Source organism: Columba livia, chromosome 4 (assembly GCF_036013475.1).
Source record: "Columba livia isolate bColLiv1 breed racing homer chromosome 4, bColLiv1.pat.W.v2, whole genome shotgun sequence".
Taxonomy (NCBI): domain Eukaryota; kingdom Metazoa; phylum Chordata; class Aves; order Columbiformes; family Columbidae; genus Columba; species Columba livia.
This window is the reverse complement of record NC_088605.1, coordinates 635148-657268: the sequence shown is the minus strand read 5'-3', so window position 1 is coordinate 657268 and position 22121 is coordinate 635148. Positions and strand designations below refer to the sequence as shown.

General features: G+C 63.1%; 1 protein-coding gene across 2 annotated transcripts; it reads right to left on the bottom strand.

The window, feature by feature from the left end:
- Nucleotides 1-202: 202 nt before the first annotated feature.
- Nucleotides 203-21543, bottom strand: ATP6V1B1 (ATPase H+ transporting V1 subunit B1). Of its 2 annotated transcripts, none has more exons than XM_065060126.1 (14): nucleotides 21165-21543; nucleotides 11096-11151; nucleotides 9186-9284; nucleotides 7864-7957; nucleotides 6119-6196; nucleotides 5666-5805; nucleotides 5052-5153; nucleotides 4827-4924; nucleotides 3690-3813; nucleotides 2826-2976; nucleotides 2520-2602; nucleotides 2240-2344; nucleotides 612-741; nucleotides 203-502 (listed from the first exon to the last, which is right to left on the bottom strand). In XM_065060126.1, exons 1-14 carry the CDS (start codon nucleotides 21262-21264, stop codon nucleotides 336-338), a joined length of 1527 nt encoding a protein of 508 aa, XP_064916198.1. In that variant the 5' UTR covers nucleotides 21265-21543; the 3' UTR covers nucleotides 203-335. The 2 variants fall into 2 exon arrangements, with proteins under 2 accessions (XP_064916198.1, XP_064916199.1); XM_065060127.1 differs by lacking the exon at nucleotides 21165-21543 and adding an exon at nucleotides 17337-17445.
- Between the last annotated feature and the right edge of the window lie 578 nt (nucleotides 21544-22121).

Sequence of the window (22121 nt, the reverse complement as noted above, 5' to 3'; positions counted from 1 at the left end):
CTGCCCCGGGGAGATGCTCAGCTCATAAAATGGCTTAGTCTGCAAAACACCCTTCAGCTCATTGAGTCCAACCACAGATCTCAAAGCCCACCAGCTCCTTCCCGCACGGCCCTTACACCTCCAAGAACATCTCGAAATTCAAAAGCTGCCCCGGGGTGGGAGAGGAACGGCCGCAGTGGGAAACACGAGAGCACGGAGGGGCTTTGGTGACCACGCTGGTTTATTGAGCGAGGACGAGTTTCTCACCAAGGACCCACATCCTCCCGGCAGCGGATCCAGCCCCCCAGGGCCCCTTGGGTGGCCCATGGAGGCGTGGGGGCTGCGCAGAGCCGGGGTCACAGCGCGGTGCTGGCCGGTCCCTGGTCGGGCGCCTTGGCCTCCCGCGGGTAGAACTCGGCCAGGATGTTCTCGGGGATGCGCTTGAGCAGCTGCTTGGGGAAGATGCGCAGCAGCTGCCACCCGATGTCCAGCGACTCGAAGATGCTCCGGTTCTCATAGGGACCTGCGAGAAGACGCAGGGAAGGGAGATGCAGGAGCGGGGAGATGTGGGGGGCTGGTCCAGACCCCCAAGCCCCCGTCCTGGCTCCAGGAGGGTCCGGCTGCTCTCTCACCCTGGCTGATGAATTGCTTCTCGAACTTGTGCAGGAACTCCAGGTAGAGCAGGTCATCAGCCGAGAGCGCCTCTTCCCCCACCACCGCCTTCATGGCCTGCACGTCCTTCCCGATGGCATAGCAGGCGTACTGCGGGGACAGTGGGACAGACGGACACAATGACACCCGCCGGGCAGCGCAGCAGCGCAGGGACCCCCGCCCAGCTTCGGTGACACCAGCCTTTGCACAGGTGTTTGCTGCCCGGCTGTGTCACCCTGCGCCTTGGGGACACCCTGAGCTTTGGAGACTCCTCATGTCTTGGGGACACCCTGCGCCTTGGGGACACCCTGTGATTTGGGGACACCCTGCACTTTGGGGACACCCCGAGCTTTGGAGACTCCTCATGTCTTGGGGACACCCTGTACCTTGAGGTCAACCTGCGCCTTGGGGACACCCTGAGCTTTGGAGACTCCTCCTGTCTTGGGGACACCCTGTGCCTTGAGGTCACCCTGCGCCTTGGGGACACCCTGAGCTTTGGAGACTCCTCATGTCTTGGGGACACCCTGTACCTTGAGGTCAACCTGCGCCTTGGGGACACCCTGAGCTTTGGAGACTCCTCCTGTCTTGGGGACACCCTGTGCCTTGAGGTCACCCTGCGCCTTGGGGACACCCTGAGCTTTGGAGACTCCTCATGTCTTGGGGACACCCTGCGCCTTGGGGACACCCTGTGATTTGGGGACACCCTGCACTTTGGGGACACCCCGAGCTTTGGAGACTCCCTGTACCTTGAGGTCAACCTGCGCCTTGGGGACACCCTGAGCTTTGGAGACTCCTCCTGTCTTGGGGACACCCTGTGCCTTGAGGTCACCCTGCGCCTTGGGGACACCCTGAGCTTTGGAGACTCCTCATGTCTTGGGGACACCCTGTACCTTGAGGTCAACCTGCGCCTTGGGGACACCCTGAGCTTTGGAGACTCCTCCTGTCTTGGGGACACCCTGTGCCTTGAGGTCACCCTGCGCCTTGGGGACACCCTGAGCTTTGGAGACTCCTCATGTCTTGGGGACACCCTGCGCCTTGGGGACACCCTGTGATTTGGGGACACCCTGCACTTTGGGGACACCCCGAGCTTTGGAGACTCCTCACGTCTTGGGGTCACCCTGTGCCTTGGGGACACCCTGTGCTTTGGGGACACCCTGAGCAGGGTCTATGTGCCCAGGCTTGGCCAGTTTGCCAGTCCTTTTCAAAGCCCTCTGCTCTCTGCAGCATCCACAACAATATATAATTATATTCTATATAATATATTATAATATATAATATTTATATGTAACATATTGTAATATATAGAGTATCTTACAATATATTATACTCTGTATAATAATATATGCTGCAGGGAAAAAACGCTGTGTGCTGTCAGCCTGGGATTCCTGCTGCAGGACAAGCTACAGCTCTGCCCCCCCATTTTGGGGCTTTGGGCCCCCTGGACTCCCACCCCATCCCAAACTGCCCTCCCACGTCAAGGAGGTGCCAAAATTAAGTGTTTTGAGTCCATGATGGGCAGCAAGATCCCAGCCCCACGCAGGGGTGAAGGGCTTTGAAGTGACAAATGATCCCCCTCCCCGTGACCCCCCCCGTGCCACCCAGTCCGTACCAGCTGGTTGGAGACGTCCCCATGGTCCTTCCTGGTCATGCCCTCCCCGATGGCCGACTTCATCAGACGGGACAGGGAGGGCAGCACGTTGATGGGGGGGTAGATCTGCGTGGGGAGAGGGCACCCCCCAAAATGGTCACCCACACAGGCAAGGGGACTGTCACCCCCCCGGTCCCCCTGCCCTCAACACCCCCCATCCCAGGGGTTTCCAGACCCCTTGGGGCCATATCTGTCCCTGCACCACTGTGACACGGGGCTGGGAAGGGACACGGGGACCGACCTGCCTGTTGTGGAGCTGCCGGTCCACGTAGATCTGCCCCTCGGTGATGAAACCCGTCAGGTCGGGGATGGGGTGGGTGATGTCTGGGGGACAAGCGGGTGCTGTGAGCCCCAAAAATGTGCCTGGCCCCCTGTGAGGTGGCCGTGCCCCGAGCCGGGGGGTGACCAGAGCAGCACAGCCCCAGGGAGGGAAGCTCCCCCAAAAACTGCGTCAAACCAAACCAGGTTCGCATTTCCCGGCGCGGCGCGGACACGGCGCTGGCGCTGCGCACTTCCCAGGGTCCCCCGTGTCCCCTGTGTCACTGACCGTCGTTGGGCATGGTGAGGATGGGGATCTGGGTGATGGAGCCGTTCCTGCCCTCCACGCGCCCCGCGCGCTCGTAGATGGTGGCCAAGTCCGTGTACATGTAGCCGGGGAAGCCGCGGCGGCCGGGAACCTCCTCCCGTGCGGCTGAGACCTGCGGGACGGGGCTGGATGGGGCTGGGGGGTCCAGCACCCCAAGTACCTGGTGCTGGAGGGGGCTCAAGCACCCCAAGTACTGCAGCACCCCAAGTATCCTGGGCACCTCAAGCACCCCCAGCATCCTGGGCACCCTGGGCATCCCAAGTATCCTGGGCACCCCAAACACCCCCAGCACTGCAAGTACCCCAAATATCCTGGCACCCCAAATATCCCAGGCACCCCAAGCACCTGCAGCACCCTGGACACCCCAATTACCCCAAATTTCCTGAGCATCCTGGACACCGTGAGTACCCCAAGAACCCAGGGCACCCCGAGCATCTAAAGTATCCTGGACACCCCAATTATCCCAAGTATCCAGGGCACCCTGAGCACCCAAATATCCTGGACACCCCAAGTACTCCCAGTGCCCTGGGTACCTCAGTCATCCCCAGCATCGTGGGGACTCCAAGCATCCCCAGTATCCTGGGTACCCCAAACATATCCAGCACCCTGGGCACCCCAAGTATCTTGGGAACCCCCAGCACCCCAAGTACCTCAAATATCCCGGGTGCCCCGAGCACCTGCAGTACCCTGAGCACCTCAAGTGTCTCCAGCACCCTGGGCGCCCCAATTATTCAGGTTTCCTGGGCACCCCCCAGGGCAGTCGCACCCCCTGCCCCACGGGGAGGGTCCAGGGGACCAGGAGGGACCGGGGGGGGGGCTGCTGACCTCCCGCAGCGCCTCGGCGTAGGAGCTCATGTCGGTCAGGATCACCAGCACGTGCTTCTCGCACTGGTAGGCCAGGAACTCGGCGGTGGTGAGCGCCAGCCGGGGGGTGATGATCCGCTCGATCCTGCCAGGGACGCAGGCTGGGTACCCCCGGTCCCCCCGCCCCACACAGCACCCCCGAGCCCGGCGGGCACCCGCCTGGGGCTGAGCCACACTGGCTGTGGGCAAGGGGTCGGGCACCCCCAGGGACCCCAGATCTTGGGGTGCTTGAGCTGGGACTGGGCAATGGCTGGGGAGGGTGTCTCGACAATGGGGGGTCACCCAGTCCTTCCCAGAGGGTGCCTCTAGTTCCACAACAGAGGCCACCCAGCCCATGCTACACACCCCCCACATTGTGCCCCTCACTGAACCCCACTGGAGGTCACCCCCCGTCCCAGCACTGGGACAAGTTTGGGGGAGCCGGGGGGGCACATGGTGGAGCCCAAGGAACTCAGCACCCTGTAGGACGGAGGAGGAGGAGGAGAGGGAGGAGGAAGAGGAGAAAGTTAAGAAAGAGGAGGAGGAGGAGAAAGAAGAAGGAGAAGGAGAAAAGGAGAAGGAGAAGGAGAAGGAGAAGGAGAAGGAGAAGGAGAAGGAGAAGGAGAAGGAGAGATGAAGTAGAAAAGGAGAGGGAGAAAAGAGGAGGAGAAGGAGGAGGAGGAGGAGGAGGAGGAGGAGGAGAGGGAGGAGGAAGAGGAGAAAGTTAAGAAAGAGGAGGAGGAGGAGAAAGAAGAAGGAGAAGGAGAAGGAGAAAAGGAGAAGGAGAAGGAGAAGGAGAAGGAGAAGGAGAAGGAGAAGGAGAAGGAGAAGGAGAAGGAGAAGGAGAAGGAGAAGGAGAAGGAGAAGGAGAAGGAGAAGGAGAAGGAGAAGGAGGAGAAGGAGAAGGAGAAAAGGAGAAGGAGAAGGAGAAGGAGAAGGAGAAGGAGAAGGAGAAGGAGAAGGAGAAGGAGAAGGAGAAGGAGAAGGAGAAGGAGAAGGAGAAGGAGAAGGAGAAGGAGAGATGAAGGAGAGATGAAGTAGAAAAGGAGAGGGAGAAAAGAGGAGGAGAAGGAGGAGGAGGAGGAGGAGGAGGACAGCTGGACCCATGGCCTGACTCACGTGGGGTCATTGGCCAGGTTGAGGAACAGGCAGACATTGTCCATGGAGCCGTTCTCCTCGAAGTCCGACTTGAAGAAACGAGCCGTCTCCATGTTCACCTGCCGGGCGGAGGAGAGGAATGCTTGGGGCAACGGAGGCAGGGGGACGAGGCAGCAGCAAAGCTGTCCTGTGGGGCTGGGGCTCCCCGCTGTGAGGCTGTGCCGTCCACCCCCCATCCCCGCTCACCCCCATGGCAGCGAAGACGATGGCGAAGTTGTCCTCGTGATAGTCCACCACGTCCTTGGACTTCTTCACCAGGCCGGCCTGACGGCAGATCTGCGCCGCGATCTGCGGGGGGACGGGGGGTGGCATGGGGTGACAATCTCCCCGAGGGCTCACAGCCCCGCCCAGGACCAGGATCTGGCCCCCGTGGCAGCAAAGGGCAGGGGGTGCTGGGGATGGAGGTGGGGTGAACAACCAGGACCCCAGGACGGACACCAGCACCCCCAGATGTCACCCAGCCCGCGGGGGGGACCAGCGCCACCCCCCACCAGCCGTGTCCCCTTGTTGTGACATGGCAGCTGTGACTGCGGTTCCCCTCCATCTGTCAGGGATGCTTCTCCATCCCATCGCACCACCAGCTGTTCTGGGGGGGTGGGTCTGTGACCCCCAATCCCACAGGCACTCCACATCACCCCCCCACCCCACGCAGCTCTTGGCACAGTGGGGTTTGCTCTACCCCCTCGCTTGTGCAGATGGGGAAACTGAGGCACGGGGAAAGGTGGCCTTCCCTTCTCCCGCATGCAGCAGCCCGTCACCCTGCAGGGCTGGGGGGGTCAGGAACCCCTGTGACACCCCACCTCGTTGTGGGGGAGCCCGGCGGCCGAGAAGATGGGGATCTTCTGCCCGCGGGCAATGCTGTTCATCACGTCGATGGGCGAGATCCCCGTCTGGATCATCTCCTCGGGGTAGATGCGGCCGTGGGGGTTGATGGGCTGGCCTGGGGGGTGAATAAGGCACCCGGGGGGGGGCACCCCAAAGCGCAGGACTCACCCCAATGGTACCAAAAATGAGCTGCTGGAGGTAAGGACCAGGGCAGTCCCCCCCAGCAGCCCTGGCGTGGGAGGGGATCACCAGGTACCCCCCACCCTGCACCCGCAACCCCCCAGGGTACCCGATGGGGACAAACGGACCCCCCCGGGAGCTGGGGTGGGGGCGGCACCGCGGGGCTGCTCTGGCCATCAGGGCACGGGGTTGTCACCAGACCCCGGGGTGTCCCCAACCCCCCCCCGCGGCTGTGCCCGGTTTGTCACCGTTAATGTCCAGAAAGTCCTCGGCCATCACGGGGGGGCCGCTGTCGATGGGTTTGGCGGATCCGTTGAACACCCGACCTGCAAAAAGAGGGATGCTCGGCCCCCCAGAACGCACCGGCGGGGAGCAGGACCAGCCCGGCGCGGAGTCACCGGGCAGGGCCACCATCCCGTCCCTGTTCCCGTGCGGGGACGGGCAGGTCTGTGTCACTGCGGGGCTTTCCCTGCGAGTACCCCCAGGCACGGGAAACCAGCGACATGGGCAGCACCCGTGGGTGGCAGGGGACATCGCGGGGGGTGGGTGGCAGGGGGTGGGGAGCAGAGGACTTTGCACCCGAGGTGGCTGTAGGGACCCCCAGGGCTGTGTCCCACAGCGCCCCCTCAAGGCCGGGGGACAAGGTGTCCCCATGTCACCGCCTGGCGGGGGGCGGGGAGTGCGGCACCCGAGGGCTGGGGGACATAGGTCCCCAGAGTCCCCCCCATGCCACTCGAGCCACCTTCCATCCCCTCCCCCTTCGGGTCCCCTGCAAGTGGGGTGACACCGAGCCCCCCCATGCCGCCCGGGGGGAGGGGGGGCACAATGCTCCCAGAGAGCCTCCGCATCAGCGCTCACCCTCATCCTCATCGACCCGCTCCGAGCCGCGGGATCGATGGCGGTGAAGCCGATGTGCCACCGCGTCCCCGCCCGGCACCCCCCCTGTACCGCTGCCGTCCCTGTGGGACGTTCTCGGGGTCCCCCCCCCGGGCCGGGCAGCGTCGCCGCTGTCAGAGCGGATCAGGGTGATGGGGGGGCCGGGATGCGGGAGCGCGGAGCATGAAAGGTCAGTAACCTTGAACTTCACCGGCACCCACGTCTGCCGCAAACAGGGAGGGGGGATAGGAGGGGGGACAGTGCAACCGGGGGACCCCAGCCTGGTTTGGGGGGGGAGGGGAAGGGGAAACCCCCCCCAAAACAGGGGCAGGGAGGTTTTGCAGGGCAGCTCAGGATGGACTCTGCGCACCCCGTCTGCTCACGCGTGGGAACAAGGGGGACCCTGGCAGGGAAGGGAGCCGGTGGTCCCCGCCAGGGCCCTGTCCGGTTGTCACCGCGCTCGACACGTGTCCCCGCTGCCCTTTCCCGCTGCCCTTTGCAGCGCTGAGGGGACAGAGATTGCAGGTGACACTCGGACCCCGTCCGGGCAGCGATCCCCTGTGCCAGCCGAGGTCCCTCCGCGGGGACCCCGAGCCACAACTGTCACCAGCGGTGACCCCTGCGAGCCCCGGGGGCTGCGGGACCCTCCGGAGCCTCTCACAGGGCTGGGAGCTGGGGAGGAAGGGCTTGGGCTGAGCTTAAACTGGGGTGCTGGGGGGGGGTGCCAGCACCCAGCTTTGCCCGGGCAGGTGTCCCCGTGGGGACAGGGGTGGCCTCACGCGTGGCCGCGTCTCGGGGCTCAGAGGGGACGGGCAGCCCCCAGCTCTCCCAAGTTCAAGGCAACGAAAGTGTTAAGGGCACAACCTCTCCCAGGCCAGGCCAGGCTTTTTCTACTGGGATAATTGAGCAGAGGGGACCCAGCGGGACGTTTAAGCCGAGTAGGCAGGTGACCGTCACCCCGTGCTGGAGGCGACACCCCCAGGACTGGGGACATGCTTGTCGCCTGGACACAACCTCAGGACCTCGACACCCCCAAAATACCCGTGTCCCCCCCGGCTGCCGGGTGACCCTATCACACCGAGCGGTGCGGGGGCTCCGCGGGGGGGGCCGCGCTTACCCAGCATGTCCTCGGAAACCGGGGTGCGCAGGATGTCCCCGGTGAACTCGCAGGAGGTTTTCTTGGCGTCGATCCCAGATGTCCCTTCAAACACCTGCGGACACCCCGGGGCAGAGCCGGGGGGGGCAATTAGCGGGGATTAGCGGGGGGGGCCGGTCTCCGCGGGGAGGTGATGTGATCCGCGCTCACCCGAAAAACCCGTCACGGAGAGGTGATAAAAGCGGGGGGGGGCAGCCCGGGGTTAAGAAAACTCCTTTGGCTTTGGGGAGAGCTGGGGAGGGGGGGTTCACGCTCTCCTGAATGCAACGAGAGCAGCAGAAGGGCCTCGGGCAGGGCAACCGAAGGCATTTTTGATCCGTATAATATTTGACACCATTTGTATTAATTAACCTCCAGATCGCTGCTTTAATTAGAGCCGTGTGGCCTCCGGGAGCAGGGCAATGCCTTGGGGAAGCCGGGGGCACCCGCTGGGGGGGTGACGGCCACAGCACCCGCCTGGGGGGGGCGGGTGCAGCTCGCCCCCCCCCAAAGCTGCTGCTGCAAAAAGATCCTCTTTTTTCCCCTTTTTCCCCGTTTTCTCGCCTCCCGGGCTGACTCCCTAATAGGATTACAAGGGCGCTGCAGAGGTCCGGGCGGCATTAAGCGAGGGGGAGGTTTGACCGCTCGCCGGCAGCTCTGCAGCCCCCCCGAGCTGATTAGAGGGGACCTGGGCTAATTAGGCAGGACGGCCCCAAACGGCCCCGGTGCTCCCGGTGAAACCCCACTTGGCTGAACCGGTTTGGGGGGGGCGGGAACCCCGCGAACCCCCGGTCCCGGCTGGTGGCCACGGGGGGATGGCGGGGGGGTCCTGGGATGGAGCGGGGGGCAGCCCAGGGAGAGCGAGGGGTCCCGAGGAGGCTGCGGTGTCACCCAGCTGGGGAAATGGAGAGGCCTGGGTGGGCAGCTGGGGCGAGGGGAGGTTGGGGACAGCAGGACAGGGACCCAGCAGAGGGTCGTGCCCACGTCGCCCCCCATCCCGCTGCGGTGGCGCAGACGGTGGCGTTTGGAACCTGGTACCTGCTCGGAGCTGAGGGTGCGAGGGCTGGCACAGCTTTGTCCCCGCCGGTGTCACAGCACCAGCTCCGTCCCGCCTGTCCCAGGACACTGCTTGTCCCCAGACCCCGCCCGTCCCCAAACACCGGCCCCACAGCCTGTGACAGCCGCGACCAGAGCCCGGCTGCGGCAGCCGCCGCTGGAGGGGGACAGAGCCCCAGACCATGCAGCACGCGTGTGTCCCCTGTGCCACCGTGGCCCCTGTCCCTGTGTCCCCCGCCTGGGCTCACCTGGACGATGGCTTTGGAGCCCATGACCTCCAGGACCTGCCCGCTGCGGCTGGTGCCGTTGGGCAGCATGAAGTTCACGATCTCGGCGTACTGGGCAAACTGGAGGGACAGGGACAGGTGAGATGGGGGGGAGACCCGACACCACCCTTTGCAGCCCCTGCCTGCACGGGCCTGTCTGCCAGTGCTGCTTCAGTTTCCCTTCCTGTGGTTGGGGATTCGTGCTCCCTGAAGCCACCAAACACCGCGGGGACATTCAGCAGCTGATGCCAACAGGCAGGACCTGCCAGCCCCGGCAGGAGGTGTCTTGGGGAAGGTGCTGCCTGTCCTCACCCCACCCCAGAGCTGTGGCACTGCTCCGTGCCTCAGTTTCCCCAGCACTGCAGGATGCCAGGAGCAGACAGACCCATCATCTGTACGAGCAGCATCTCCGAGAGCTGCCCAAAGAGCATCCACAGCCCTGGATAAACCCCACGGAGCTGGTGACACCCCCAGGGAACCCCCCCAGCCACGACCCCCAGGGGGGTGGAGGCAGCACTTCTGCAGCCCCTTGGCTGAGGGACACATCCTGCTCAGGGGACAATGTCCGAGGGGCTTTGCTCCATGAGCACATCTGCCCAGCCCTGCTCTCTTCCATCTCCTCTTCCTCCTCCTCCTCCTCGCTCCCAGCCACCAGCGCTGGCTCCGTCGCTGTGAACTTTGGACTTTAATTCTGCTGTAAAGACCTTTGCATAAAGGACAACAAAGCGGAGGAAACCCCGCCATGGCCCGGCTCTTTAACTGAGCTGCTGGATTTCCATCCTGCCAGGCTGGCCATGAAAGGGGCCACAGAAACCAGGCACCGGGCAACAAAGGCCCTCGGATGGTCCCGGCTGGCCTGGTGGCCACCCAGGTGAGCCCAGCCCTGCGCCGGGAGCAGGGACAGGCAGGGTGACACCGAGGTGCCACCCGGTGTGGGGCCAGGCTGAACTGGGGTTTGGGATGTGACCTTGCTCAGAGCTGGAGCTTGGGCAGGGGCACAGGGGACAAGAGACAGGAACTGGAGCTCAGGTGGGGGCACAGGGGACAAGGGACAGGAACTGGAGCTCAGGTGGGAGCACAGAGGACAAGGGACAGGAGCTGGAGCTTGGGCAGGGGCACAGGGGACAAGGGACAGGAGCTGGAGCTTGGGCAGGGGCACAGGGGACAAGGGACAGGAACTGGAGCTCAGGTGGGGGCACAAGGGACAGCAAACACAAGTCCAAGCTTGGATAGGGACACAGGGGACAGCAACCAGATCCTGGGGAGAGGTGCAGGGGACAAGGGACAGGAACCAGAGCTCAGGCTGGCACAGGGGACAGGAGCTCAGGCTGGCACAGAGGACATGGACAGGGACACAGAGGACAGGGACAGGAGCAGAGGGGACAGGAGCTCAGGGACAGCAGCACAGGGGACAGGGACAGGAGCACAAGGGACAGGGACAAGAGCACAAGGGACAGGGGCACAAGGGACAGCAGCACAGGGACAGGAACACAGGGAACAGGAGCACAGAGGACAGGGACAGCAGCACACGGACAGCAGCACAGGGGACAGGGACAGTCGGACACGGGACAGCAGCACAGGGACAGGGACAGCAGCACAGGGGACAGCAGCATAGGGGACAGGGACAGCCGGACACGGGACAGCAGCACAGGGGACAGCAGCACAGGGACGGGGACAGCAGCACAGGGGCTCTGCTCCCGGCCGTGTCCAGAGGAGGGAGCTCGGAGCCGCCTGATAGACCCCAGAGAGGAGGGGACAGCCCAGGGGACAGCCCAGGGGACAGCCCAGGGGACAGGGACACGCTCCCCATTGCACCCCCCCATTGCACAGCGGTCCCCGCACATCCAAAGTGACACCGCCGAGGTGTCCCCTCGTCACCCGCAGGGTCCTACCTTCACATTGTCCAGCACCACCAGGGGCCCGTTGACACCACACACCGTCTGGTAGGCTGGGGGGGACACACACTGTCAGTCCCCGAAGCTGGGGACGCTCCTCCCAGGGCAGGATCGGTCCCACCCGCGCCATTCCCACTGTCCCAGTCCTCCCAGTGGCAGCCCCAGTGACTGGCAGCGGCTAAACCGGAGCCCCGGAACCTCCATCCTGCGGGGAACGGGGCTTTTCCTGAATTCCTTCCATTTCGGTTCATTTCAATAGAAATGAAGGTACAGAAGGGGGGGACAGTGAAATCCGGGGTGCAGCGGCAAGTCAATGGCTTCTCTCACTAAGCACAGCTCTTCAGTACACCAGGATTTTGCTTAAAAAAACCCCAACCGAGCAATAAAACAAACACCAAACAAAAACCAGATGGAAAATGAACAAACAAACCCACAAAATCAAACAAAACCAAACGAAACAAAACCCCAAACCAAACGCAAACAAACCCACAGGCACACACACAAACCGCCGTCCTCCAAAAGCAAATCAAACGAAAATGAACAAATGGAAACACAAACCCAGCCCAACCAAACCCAACACAGCAAAGAACAACCCACACACCAAAATACCCCCAAACCAAACACAGAAAACACCCAAACAACAACACCACCACCAAATAAGGTCCGAGCGCCCGCAGGGTGACGCTGCCTGGTGGCCACGGGTGCTGCCGGGGACCCCACAGCTCGGGAGGGGACATCGGGGTGACAGGGACTCAGTGCTGCGTTCAGGCTGCTGGGGATGTCACCTCTCCTAAGTGACAATGCAGACCCCGGGGACAACCGGAGGCAGCGGGGACATGAGGAGAGGATGGCAAGGATGACAAGTCGCAGAAGGAACCGCTGGAGAACCCAGCGCGGAGCAGCAGCAGCTCCAACACGAGGAATCCAGGAGGAAATCTGGTTTGGTAGAGAACCGGCCAACCTAAAAACACTCAAAAATGTGGAGCCTTCAAGCTGGGGAAGGTAAAACATCCCGAGCGGGTTCAGGAGGAACGTGCCCCGTGGCTACTGATTGTGGGACCTTGTGAGCCTGACTGCAGTTCACAATCACCGTTCCTGCCATTAACAACAGTGAAGAACACTAATAATCTGAGGTTACAGAAGGGAGACATCTAAAACACAACCCATATTCTTCCACGGAGCTCTGGCAATTTATATTTGCTTCTTCTTTAGGGACGTTTTCATCTTTAGGGACGTTTTGAGGACTGGGAAGATGGGAGTTGCTGCCCAGCAGCAGGGAATGGTGACAAGTTCGCACAGCTCGTCTGATGTCAGATCATAGATTATTTCTTAGTTTTCTCTGAGTTTTCCACTTGTCTCATGAGTCTGTAGTGGGAATGAGGGGTCTGGAGCATCTTTGTGATGAGGAGACACAGAGAGCTGGGGCTGTTGAGTGGAGAAGAGAAGCTGAGAGAGATGTGACCAATGGATCAATATCTCAGGGTGGGTGTCAGAGGATGGAGCAGACTCTGTTCAGTGGTGCCCAACGCCAGGGTGAGGGGCAACGGGCACAGACTGAAACACAGGAGGCTCCACCTGAACATGAGCAGAAACGTCTTTGCCAGAGCCTGGCCCAGGCTGCCCAGAGCGGGTGTGGAGTCTCCTGCTCTGAGACATTCAAACCCACCTGGACCCACCTGCGTGATCTGCTCTGGGATCCTGTGTGATCTGCTCTGGTGACCCTGTGTGATCTGCTCTGGGATCCTGCGTGATCTGCTCTGTGACCACTGGTCTGGGGCTCTGTGACAAACGGGGAGGAACGGGTGCGGGAGCCCAGCGAGAGGCAGCAGGTCCCCGCGCAGGGTCAGGAGCAGCTTCCCAGGCGGGTGCAGGTGCTGGGGAACTGATCCGGCTCTAAGCCGCTCCTTGATCATTTTTCCGATGTGTCAAATGCCATAAACGCCTGCCATGGCGGGGCCTGGCTTCGCTGACCCCGCCGGGCCCTTTCAGCCCTCCTGCCCTCTCTTCTCACACCGGGCTCTCTCATTTCCTCATGATCCTAATCCGATTGGAGAGGCCGGGCCAGCTGGCTGGCATCGCCGTGGGGATGGGTGGTCCCTGCCGCGGCTGCGGGATGCAGGTCCCCATGGGATAAGGGTCCCCATGGGATGTGGGTCCCTGCAGGATTCATGTCCCCACAGGATGCAGGTCTCCATGGGATGGGAGTTTGCATGGGATGGGTTTCCCCCTGGGATGCGGGTCCCTGCAGGATGTGGGTCCCCATGGGATGCAGGTCACTGCAAGGATGCAGGTCACTGCAAGATGCAGGTCCCCACGGGATGTGGGTCCCCACGGGATGCGGGTCACTGCAGGATGCAGGTCCCCATGGGATGCGGGTTCCTGCAGGATAGGGGTCCCCACAGGATGCAGGTCCCCGAGGGATGCAGGTCCCCATGGGATGTGAATCCCCATGGGATGCTGGTCCCCATGGGATGCGGGTTCCTGCAGGATAGGGGTTCCCACAGGATGCAGGTCCCCGTGGGATGCGGGTCCCCATGGGATGTGGATCCCCAGGGGATGCTGGTCCCCACGGGATGCGGGTCCCCATGGGATGTGGGTCCCCACGGGATGCGGGTCCCCATGCCCCAGCATCCTGGCAGCACCTCTCAGTGATACCAGCACCAGCACAGCTCCCAGGGTGCATCCCAGTCAGACCAGCCCTATAAAATCCATTTTGGGGAGATTTGTCCCATTTGCCCCTCGCCGGCTGCATCCTGTGGTGGGGAGCACCCATCCCTGGCCACCCCACGTCCCGCGTCCCTCACCCGGCCTGTGCCCCGTTTTTGTCATCCCCGCTGTTTTCACAATTAGCCTTCTCCCCGTTACCCAATTACGCCCCGTTCCCGCTGGCTGCCCATTCAGCAGCCTGGGGGGCTGACACGCCGGAGCTGCCTCTCGGCCACCAACCTCCCCGCCTTTGTCCCCTTTCTTCCCAAAGGGACCGTTCAGCCTTTTATTTCCCCTTCCAGCTCCTTCACAAATATCCGCCGCCGCTTCCCATCCCCTGGGAGGTTTTGTTGGGCTCTTTTCTTCTCCCCCGCCCCGTCCCCTCTGCAGTCCCAGCTGTTGGGGAGCCACCCACGTGGGACAGGGACAGGGGTTCGTCCCTCTCCCCGAGCACGGTGGTCCCCAGCCCAGCCCCAACGGCTGCCAGCGCCCTCGGGACCCTCCGGGCGGCCCTCCCAACGCACCAGAGCATCTTCTCCCACCGAGGGCATCGGACCCCCTGAGAGCACCACTTGGGGACCTGTGGCTGTGACATGGGATCATTGGCCAAGCTCTCTGCCCATCCATCCAGTCAGTGTTCCATGCATCCAGCTCTGTGTCCATCTATCCATCCATCCATCCAGCCAGCTCTGCATTCATCCATTCTTCCTTCCATCCATCCTCCCGTCTTCCATCCATCCACCCACTTGTCCAGCTCTGCATCCATCCATCCATTCTTCCGTCCATTCTTCCTTCCGTCCATCTTTCCATCCATCCAGCTCTGCATCCATCCATCCATCCATCTTTAAATAACATCTATATATACATATACTATCCCTCCAACCATCGCTCAGGAGAGCAGCACCATTTCTCTCATTTCCTCATAGGGAAACTGAGGCAGAGAAGGTTCCCCGGCGCAGACGCATGGAGGGGGTCCCTGGCAGCGCAGGGTCTCAGCGCTGGCTGTCCCAGCGCTCCTCTCCAACCAAATCAGTCTGTCCATAAAGGAGCTGGCACCAGGTCCCCTTCCTACCCCACAGTGACTTTGCTTCAGGGATGGGTTGTAGGGCGGTGGCAATGCCACCAGCATCCCCAGTGTGGGTGGAGCAATCATAGAATCATAGAGTCATTTTGGTCAGAAAAGACCTTTAAGATCATCGAGTCCAACCATTAACCCAACACTGCCAAGTCCACCATTAAACCATGTCCCTGAGAACCTCATCTCATGTCTTTTAAACACCTCCAGGGATGGTGACTCAACGTAACCCAAGGGTCTGGGCTCCAGAGACACTGATTTGGCCTTGCTCTCCGAGTCACGGCACGGTGGACACGGGCAGGGACCTCCTGAGCTCTCCTGGTGCAAGCAGGGTCACCTGGGGTTGGTCGAAGGTCTCCAGAGATGGGGAGTCCACAGCCCAGCAGCCTGGGCCAGCGAGGAAAGGCATTTTGGGGGACAGAGCCCCCAGAGGATGGATGGATGGAGGGATGGACGGAGGGATGGACAGAGGGATGGATGGAGGGATGGATAAGATGGAAGTGCAGATGGATGGAGAGGATGGTGGTGGGGCTGGAGAGGATGGAGAGCTGGATGGCTGAGCAGATGGATGGAGGGACAGACAACCAGACTTGGTCATGGAGAAATGAACATGGGGGATGATAAAAACGTTGCTCCACGGTTCTCTGTGCTTCACCATTTCCACTGAAAAGCCCATTACAAAACCCTTCACCTCACCAGCCCCCCCGGGGGCCCTTTGGCCCAGGCCCGGCCAATATCACGAGAAAATTAAACTCACATAAGAGACTTTTCTGCAAAACTGTCTCATTTTGTACAAAGGAACCCACAGCCCCCGGCCTCGCAATGGGGGCAAAGCCCCGGCCCGGCCCCCACTTGTTGCATCGCTCCAGCCCCCAGCCCGTGCCCATCCCAAAGGGCTCTATCGCGACAGAGAAGGACATCACGACAGTGACACCAAGTGACAGCGCAGCGAATGGGAGCTGGACGGGGCAGGAGAGGAGGGGCAGCCCCTGCCACCGGAAAGCACTAATTCCGATAATTAAGACGTTGAGCTGTTATGAACAAGCCGGGGGGGGAGCAGGGTGGGTGGGCTGCGGCCGGGCGGCTGCCGGGGGGCACGGCCGGGACTCGGGGGGGCGGCAGGCGGGGGGAGAGGGGCCGAAAGAAAAGAAAAAGGCTTTCAACCTGGCCTTTCCACACCCCCAGCCCCAAATTCACAGCTCCTGTCAGATGCAATCTCCGTTAGCCCTGACACTCACGCACTGCTGGCCACCGACGGGGGGCACAAAGGGCCCCCGGGGGACAAAGAGGACCCGACCCAACTACACCCGCCGCTAATTGCTCCCGCTCGCCCTCCCCAGCCCCCTGCCCGGGCATCCCCAGCCCCACACCGGCCTTAGGGCTCTGCGCCAAAGTGCGCCGAGGGGCTCGTTCGGGAGCGGCCGGGGGGTCCCAGGGTGGGACCGGGGGTCTCAGGACCGGCTGGGGGTCCCAGGACCTGCCATCTGCCACGGCGAGGGGACGGATGCAGCCCCAGCTCCACCCTCCTCCAGCCCAGGCCGTGGAGGGGGGGCTGGAATAAAACCCCACCCAGGGTATCTCCCTCTCCGCAGAAGTTGATTTGGGACAAATTTGTCACCTGTGCTGTGACGGTGACCTTGGCCTCTAGGACGGGGTGTGCGGCGAGTGATGCTCACCCGTGCTTAGGGGCTTCGCAGTTCCCTCGACCCCAAATTACAGCCCCCGGGGTTCGCATGGTGGAGCCCCCCCCGACAGCCTCTCCCGCTTCAGCCCCGCGCAGGCGGAGGCACGGGACGGCGGAGCAAAGACTGGAAACTGCCCCAAAATCCCCAAATCCCTCTCCTCCCAGCCCAGAGCAAGGACGGGATGACGAGGTGTCTCAGGGGTCCCCAAATCACGGGGTGGGGATCCCACTGCACTGCCCCACGCCTGGCACCCCCCAGCAATGGGTGGGAGCCCCATGGGCCAAGGGTGGGTGTGCTGAGCGCAGGGTGACCGTGGGCTGCTCCGGACCGGGCTGGATGGATCCCACATCCCCAGTGCTGCTCGCTGTCCCATCATCCACAAGCTTAGTTTTTAACCAAAACACTGCTCTCGGGACGGGGCACGAATCCAGCCCCGATGGCGACTTTGAGCTCAAAATCCCGCTCAGCCCGTCCCTGTCCCCATGGCGGTGACACATCCCGCGGGGACAGCAGCGTCCCCGGGATGCGCCTCCCCAGGAGCCACCATCGCCCGCCGGCCCCATCCCGTGGCCATCCTGGGACTTTTCCGACAGTCCCTAAGTGACCAGCTCTCCCCCCTCCGCAACCTGCCCATTGTGCCATGTGTCACTTTGTGCCGCGCTGTCAAACCCACCGGCCTGTCCCAGCCCGGCGGAGCCGGTGAAAAGCCCGGCGGGGGGTCACACTCTATGCCACTAATTAGGACCCGCCGGCCGAGGGTTCCCATACACACCTGCACGTCATGTGAGGAGCGGCAAAGAATGGCAGGAACCAGCCGAGCGTGAACCAAACAAGCCAGCCCCGAGGAGAAAAAATGCTGGGCTTGCTGTTGCATTTTCTATCAGACAAAACAGAGCTGGGGGTGGGCGGTGAGGAGCGGGGCTGCGGACCCCGACCGGCTGGGCGGGAGGAGGGAGGAAGTGATGGAGAGCGGAGCTGTGGGGCTGGGGGTCCCACCCCGGCAGGACGGACCGTGGGGTGCGGGGGTGGGAGGAAGGACGGCTCCGGCAGCGTGGCTGGGGACATGGGGGACAAACAAAGGCAGGACACGGTGGATGCAGCCCCCCAGAACACCCACCCCCTCTCCCCAGCACCACAGTTTGGGGTGCACAGAGCTGAGAGACCTTAAAGCTCCCCCAGTGCCACCCTACATGCCAGGGACATCTGCACCAGCTCAGGTTGCTCAGAGCCCCGTCCAGCCTGGCCTGGGATGTCTCAGGGATGGTTCATCCACCACCTCTCTGGGTACTTGGGCCGGGCTCATGGAATCACAGAATTATTTTGGATGGAAAAGCCCCTCAAGATCATCCAGTCCAACCATACCCCACCCTGTCCCTGCCCCATGTCCTGAGAACCTCATGTCCGTCTGTCCAGCCCTCCAGGGCTGGTGACTCCAGCACTGCCCTGGGCAGCCTGTTCAATGCCCCACAGCCCTTTGGGGAAGAAATTGTTCCCACATCCAACCTCAACCTCCCCTGGCGCAACTTGAGGCCGTTTCCTCTGCTCCTGGCGCTTGTTCCTGGGGAGCAGAGCCCGACCCCCCTGGCTCCAAGCTCCTTTCAGGCAGTTCAGAGATCAGAAGGTCTCCCCTCAGCTCCTGTTCTCCAGCTGAACCCCCCAGGTCCCTCAGCCGCTCCATCACACTTGTGCTCCAGCCCCTCCATCTATCCCCTCCCAGCCCAGCCCCGCAGCTGCTCCCAGGCTGTGCCTGTGCCCTGGGGACCGTGGGGACGCATTGTGGGACAGCCCCTCTGCCTGAGCAGCCTGAGCCCATGTGCAGGCAGCGGCATCGTTCACTGGGTTGTTTTTCGTAAAGATGGGTCAAGCCAAAGGGCAGGAGGTGAGAAGTGCCTCTTCCACTTGCTTGTGCTAATGGATTTGCGGCGCGGGGAAGCAGCTGCTAATACCTCTCCTGCCTCTCAGGAGAGCCGGCCCCAGCAGAGCGGCACAGGCAGCTCCGCCTGCTCCTGCCTGCAGGCCTGCACAGCCCCCAAGGTCCCCCCCAACGGTGGGGTGTATTTGGGGATCATGTAGCTGCTCCTGTGCGCGGTGCCACGCTGGGACCACACACTGCTGGGACCCCATACTGGGGGTACTGGATCCTATGGTGGGCCCCCCAGTTTAAGGAGGACAAGGAATCACTGGAGACAGTCCAGGGAGGGACACAGAGATGCTGAGGGGTCTGGAGCATCTTTGTGATGAGGAGACACAGAGAGCTGGGGCTGTTGAGTGGAGAAGAGAAGCTGAGAGGGATGTGACCAATGGATCAGTATCTCAGGGTGGGTGTCAGAGGATGGACCAGACTCTGTTCAGTGGTGCCCAACGCCAGGGTGAGGGGCAACGGGCACAGACTGAAACACAGGAGGCTCCATGTGAACATGAGCAGAAACTTGTTTGCTGGGAGGTGCCAGAGCCTGGCCCAGGCTGCCCAGAGCGGGTGTGGAGTCTCCTGCTCTGAGACATTCAAACCCGCCTGGACCCACCTGTGTGATCTGCTCTGTGACCCTGCGTGAGCAGGTGTGGCTGGTGATCCACAGAGCTCCTGCAGCCCCACCAGGCTCTGGGACCCCGGGCTCCCAGCCGTGGGGCTGGGGAGGGGCTCTGGCATCGCTGTGGGGCAGGTGGCACACATCTGGGGTGGTGGCATACACAGGGACACCCCTGGGGCAGGGACACTGCCCAGCTCAGCAGGTGTCCCCAGCAATACCCACGGTGGGCAGACACCTGTCCCCCCAACCTGCTCCGCTGCACCCACAGGGCACCATCCAGCCCAGGTGCTGGGGGGGACGCTCCATTTACCTCCCCCTGACCGCTCCGAATGTCACCCCAGATGCACCCCCAGCTCTCCCATGTCACTGGGGTTCCTCCTCCTGTCTCCCACCATCACCCTGTAGCACATTTTTGGAGGAGTCCCAAGTGCTCCCTCCCATGCCAGGACCCCCCTGGCACACAGGGCTGCAGAGCACCAGTTTGTCACTGTCATGTGCCCTCACACACCCCTCTCCAACATACGGTGGGGACAGGACACCCGGGGCAGGACTTAGTCCCAGCCTGGACGTGGCTTTGCAGAGCCAGTCCAGCTGCTCTCCCAGCGTCTCCCGTGGGTGCAGGAAGGAGCAGCCGCAGCAGCGAGAGCCTGAGCCTGTGGGATGCAGCCGGGAGCCAACGGGAGGGTAGGACCTGCCACCAATGTCACAAGAAACAGCCTCGGGTCCCTGCAGCCACCTCCTGCCCAGCCGATGACCCTCCTGGGGCCAAGGGCTGGCTGTCACCCGTGTGAACTGGGGACAGGTCACCCATGGGTGGCTGCTCCCGGCTCCCTGTTGACAGCAAACAGGGGCGGGTGGCCGGGCAGAGCCGGCTGCGCTCAGCCGCACCGGGACGGTGCAGCCAGGGCCGTGCCAGCCTGGAGCCACCCGGCTGGGGACGAGGGAGGTGACAGGAAAGCTCCCTCCAGCCACCCCGACCCGCCAGCAAAGGCACAAAGGTCACAGCAAATGTCCTTGATGCCTCCGAGCCTGTGGTGCTCGGGGACGGGGTGTTTTGTGGTCACAGGCTGTATGGACCCACAGACAGCCCTGGCGGCACGGACACACAGACGTCCCCCCAACAGCCACCACCGTCCTCACAGGCTCCAGCACACAAGCGGCCCCTCCCTGCAGTGTCTCAAGCTGCCGACTCCACCTTGTCCCCCCCTGCGGTGGGTCAGGGTGGGGTCCATCACCTGAGGGCACCCAGCGCACCTCAGTACCGCTACGGGATCAGCCGCACCCAACACAGCCCCCACCGCCCTCAGCGGCTGTGACACCTCCCCAGCCCCCTCAGACACCAGGAGGGGTGACAGACCCCCGGCCTCATGACAGTCCCTGTCCCCTCCCGTATGACCCACACAGCCCCTGTGCTCCCTCCCAGGGTCTCGGCAGCGAAGGCAGAACCGCTGCCCACAGGCAGGGGACATGGAGGGTCGGCAGAGCCCACACCCCTGCCTGCCCCGCTGTCACCCCCCGGCCCTGCCATCTTTGCTTGCCCCAGTGTCACCCTCCCATCCCTGCCTACCTCAGTGCCACCCCCCCATCCCTGTCACCACCCCAGTGTCACCCACCTGTCTGCCTGCCTCAGGGTCACACCCCATCCCTGCCAGCCCTGCCTGCCCCAGTGACACCCCCCCAACCCTGCCACCCCTGCCTGCCCCAGGGCCACCCCCCCAACACTGCCACCCCTGCCTGCCCCAGTGACACCCCCCAACCCTGCCACCCCTGCCTGCCCCAGTGACACCCCCCCAACCCTGCCACCCCTGCCTGCCCCAGGGCCACTCCCCCAACCCTGCCACCCCTGCCTGCCCCAGGGCCACCCCCCCAACCCTGCCACCCCTGCCTGCCCCAGGGCCACCCCCCCAACCCTGCCACCCCTGTCTGCCCCAGTGACACCCCCCCAACCCTGCCACCCCTGTCTGCCCCAGGGTCACCCCTGTCCCTGCCACCCTGGCGCACCCATGGCGACTCTCTGGCTCTGGGGCGGAGAGGTGCCGTGTGTCCCCCCCCGTGTTTCCCCCCACACTCACTCAGCCTGGGGTTGCTGCTGTAGTCGCGGGTGACGGCCAGAGCGTGTTCCCGGGCTGCGGGCAGGGCTGCCCGCGCTGCCTGCACCTGCGCGGCGGCCATGGCGGGACCGGCAGCGGGACCGGCGGCGGGACCGGCGGCGGGACCGGCAGCGGGACCGGCAGCGGGACCGGCAGCGGGACCGGCAGCGGGACCGGCAGCGGGACCGGCAGCGGGACCGGCAGCGGGAGCAGGACCGAAGCCGCAGCCGGGCAGGGGCGGGCGGCAGCACTACGGGCTTTATTCCCCCGCGCCGGCCGGAGCCGGTCCCGGCCCGCCAGGGCCGCCCCGCCCGCAGCCCCGGCGGCTCCGGCAGCGGCCGCAGGTCGTGTTGGCTGTAAACAGCGGGAGGGAGCGGCGGGACCGGCCCCCGACCCACCCCATCCGGGCGGGGAATGGGACAGGGAACCTGAAGGTGACGGTGGGGATGGGAAAAAGGTTGGGGTGGGGTAACGGTGGATTTAGGGGCAGCATTCAGAGAAGGGAACGGAGCTGGTGAGGGGCTGGAGCACAAGTGTGATGGAACAGCTGAGGGACCTGGGGGTTCAGCTGGAGAACAGGAGCTGAGGGGAGACCTTCTGATCTCTGAACTGCCTGAAAGGAGCTTGGAGCCAGGGGGGTCGGGCTCTGCTCCCCAGGAACAAGCACCAGGAGCAGAGGAAACGGCCTCAAGTTGCGCCAGGGGAGGGTGAGGTTGGATCTGGGACCAATTTCTTCCCCAAAGGGCTGTGGGGCATTGGAACAGGCTGCCCAGGGCAGTGCTGGAGTCACCAGCCCTGGAGGGCTGGACAGACGGACATGAGGTTCTCAGGACATGGGGCAGGGCCAAGGGTGGGTTATATGTTTGGATTCCATGATCTTGAGGGGCTTTTCCAACCAAAATGATCCTGTGATGCTGTGGTTAGGGACAGTGGAGGGTG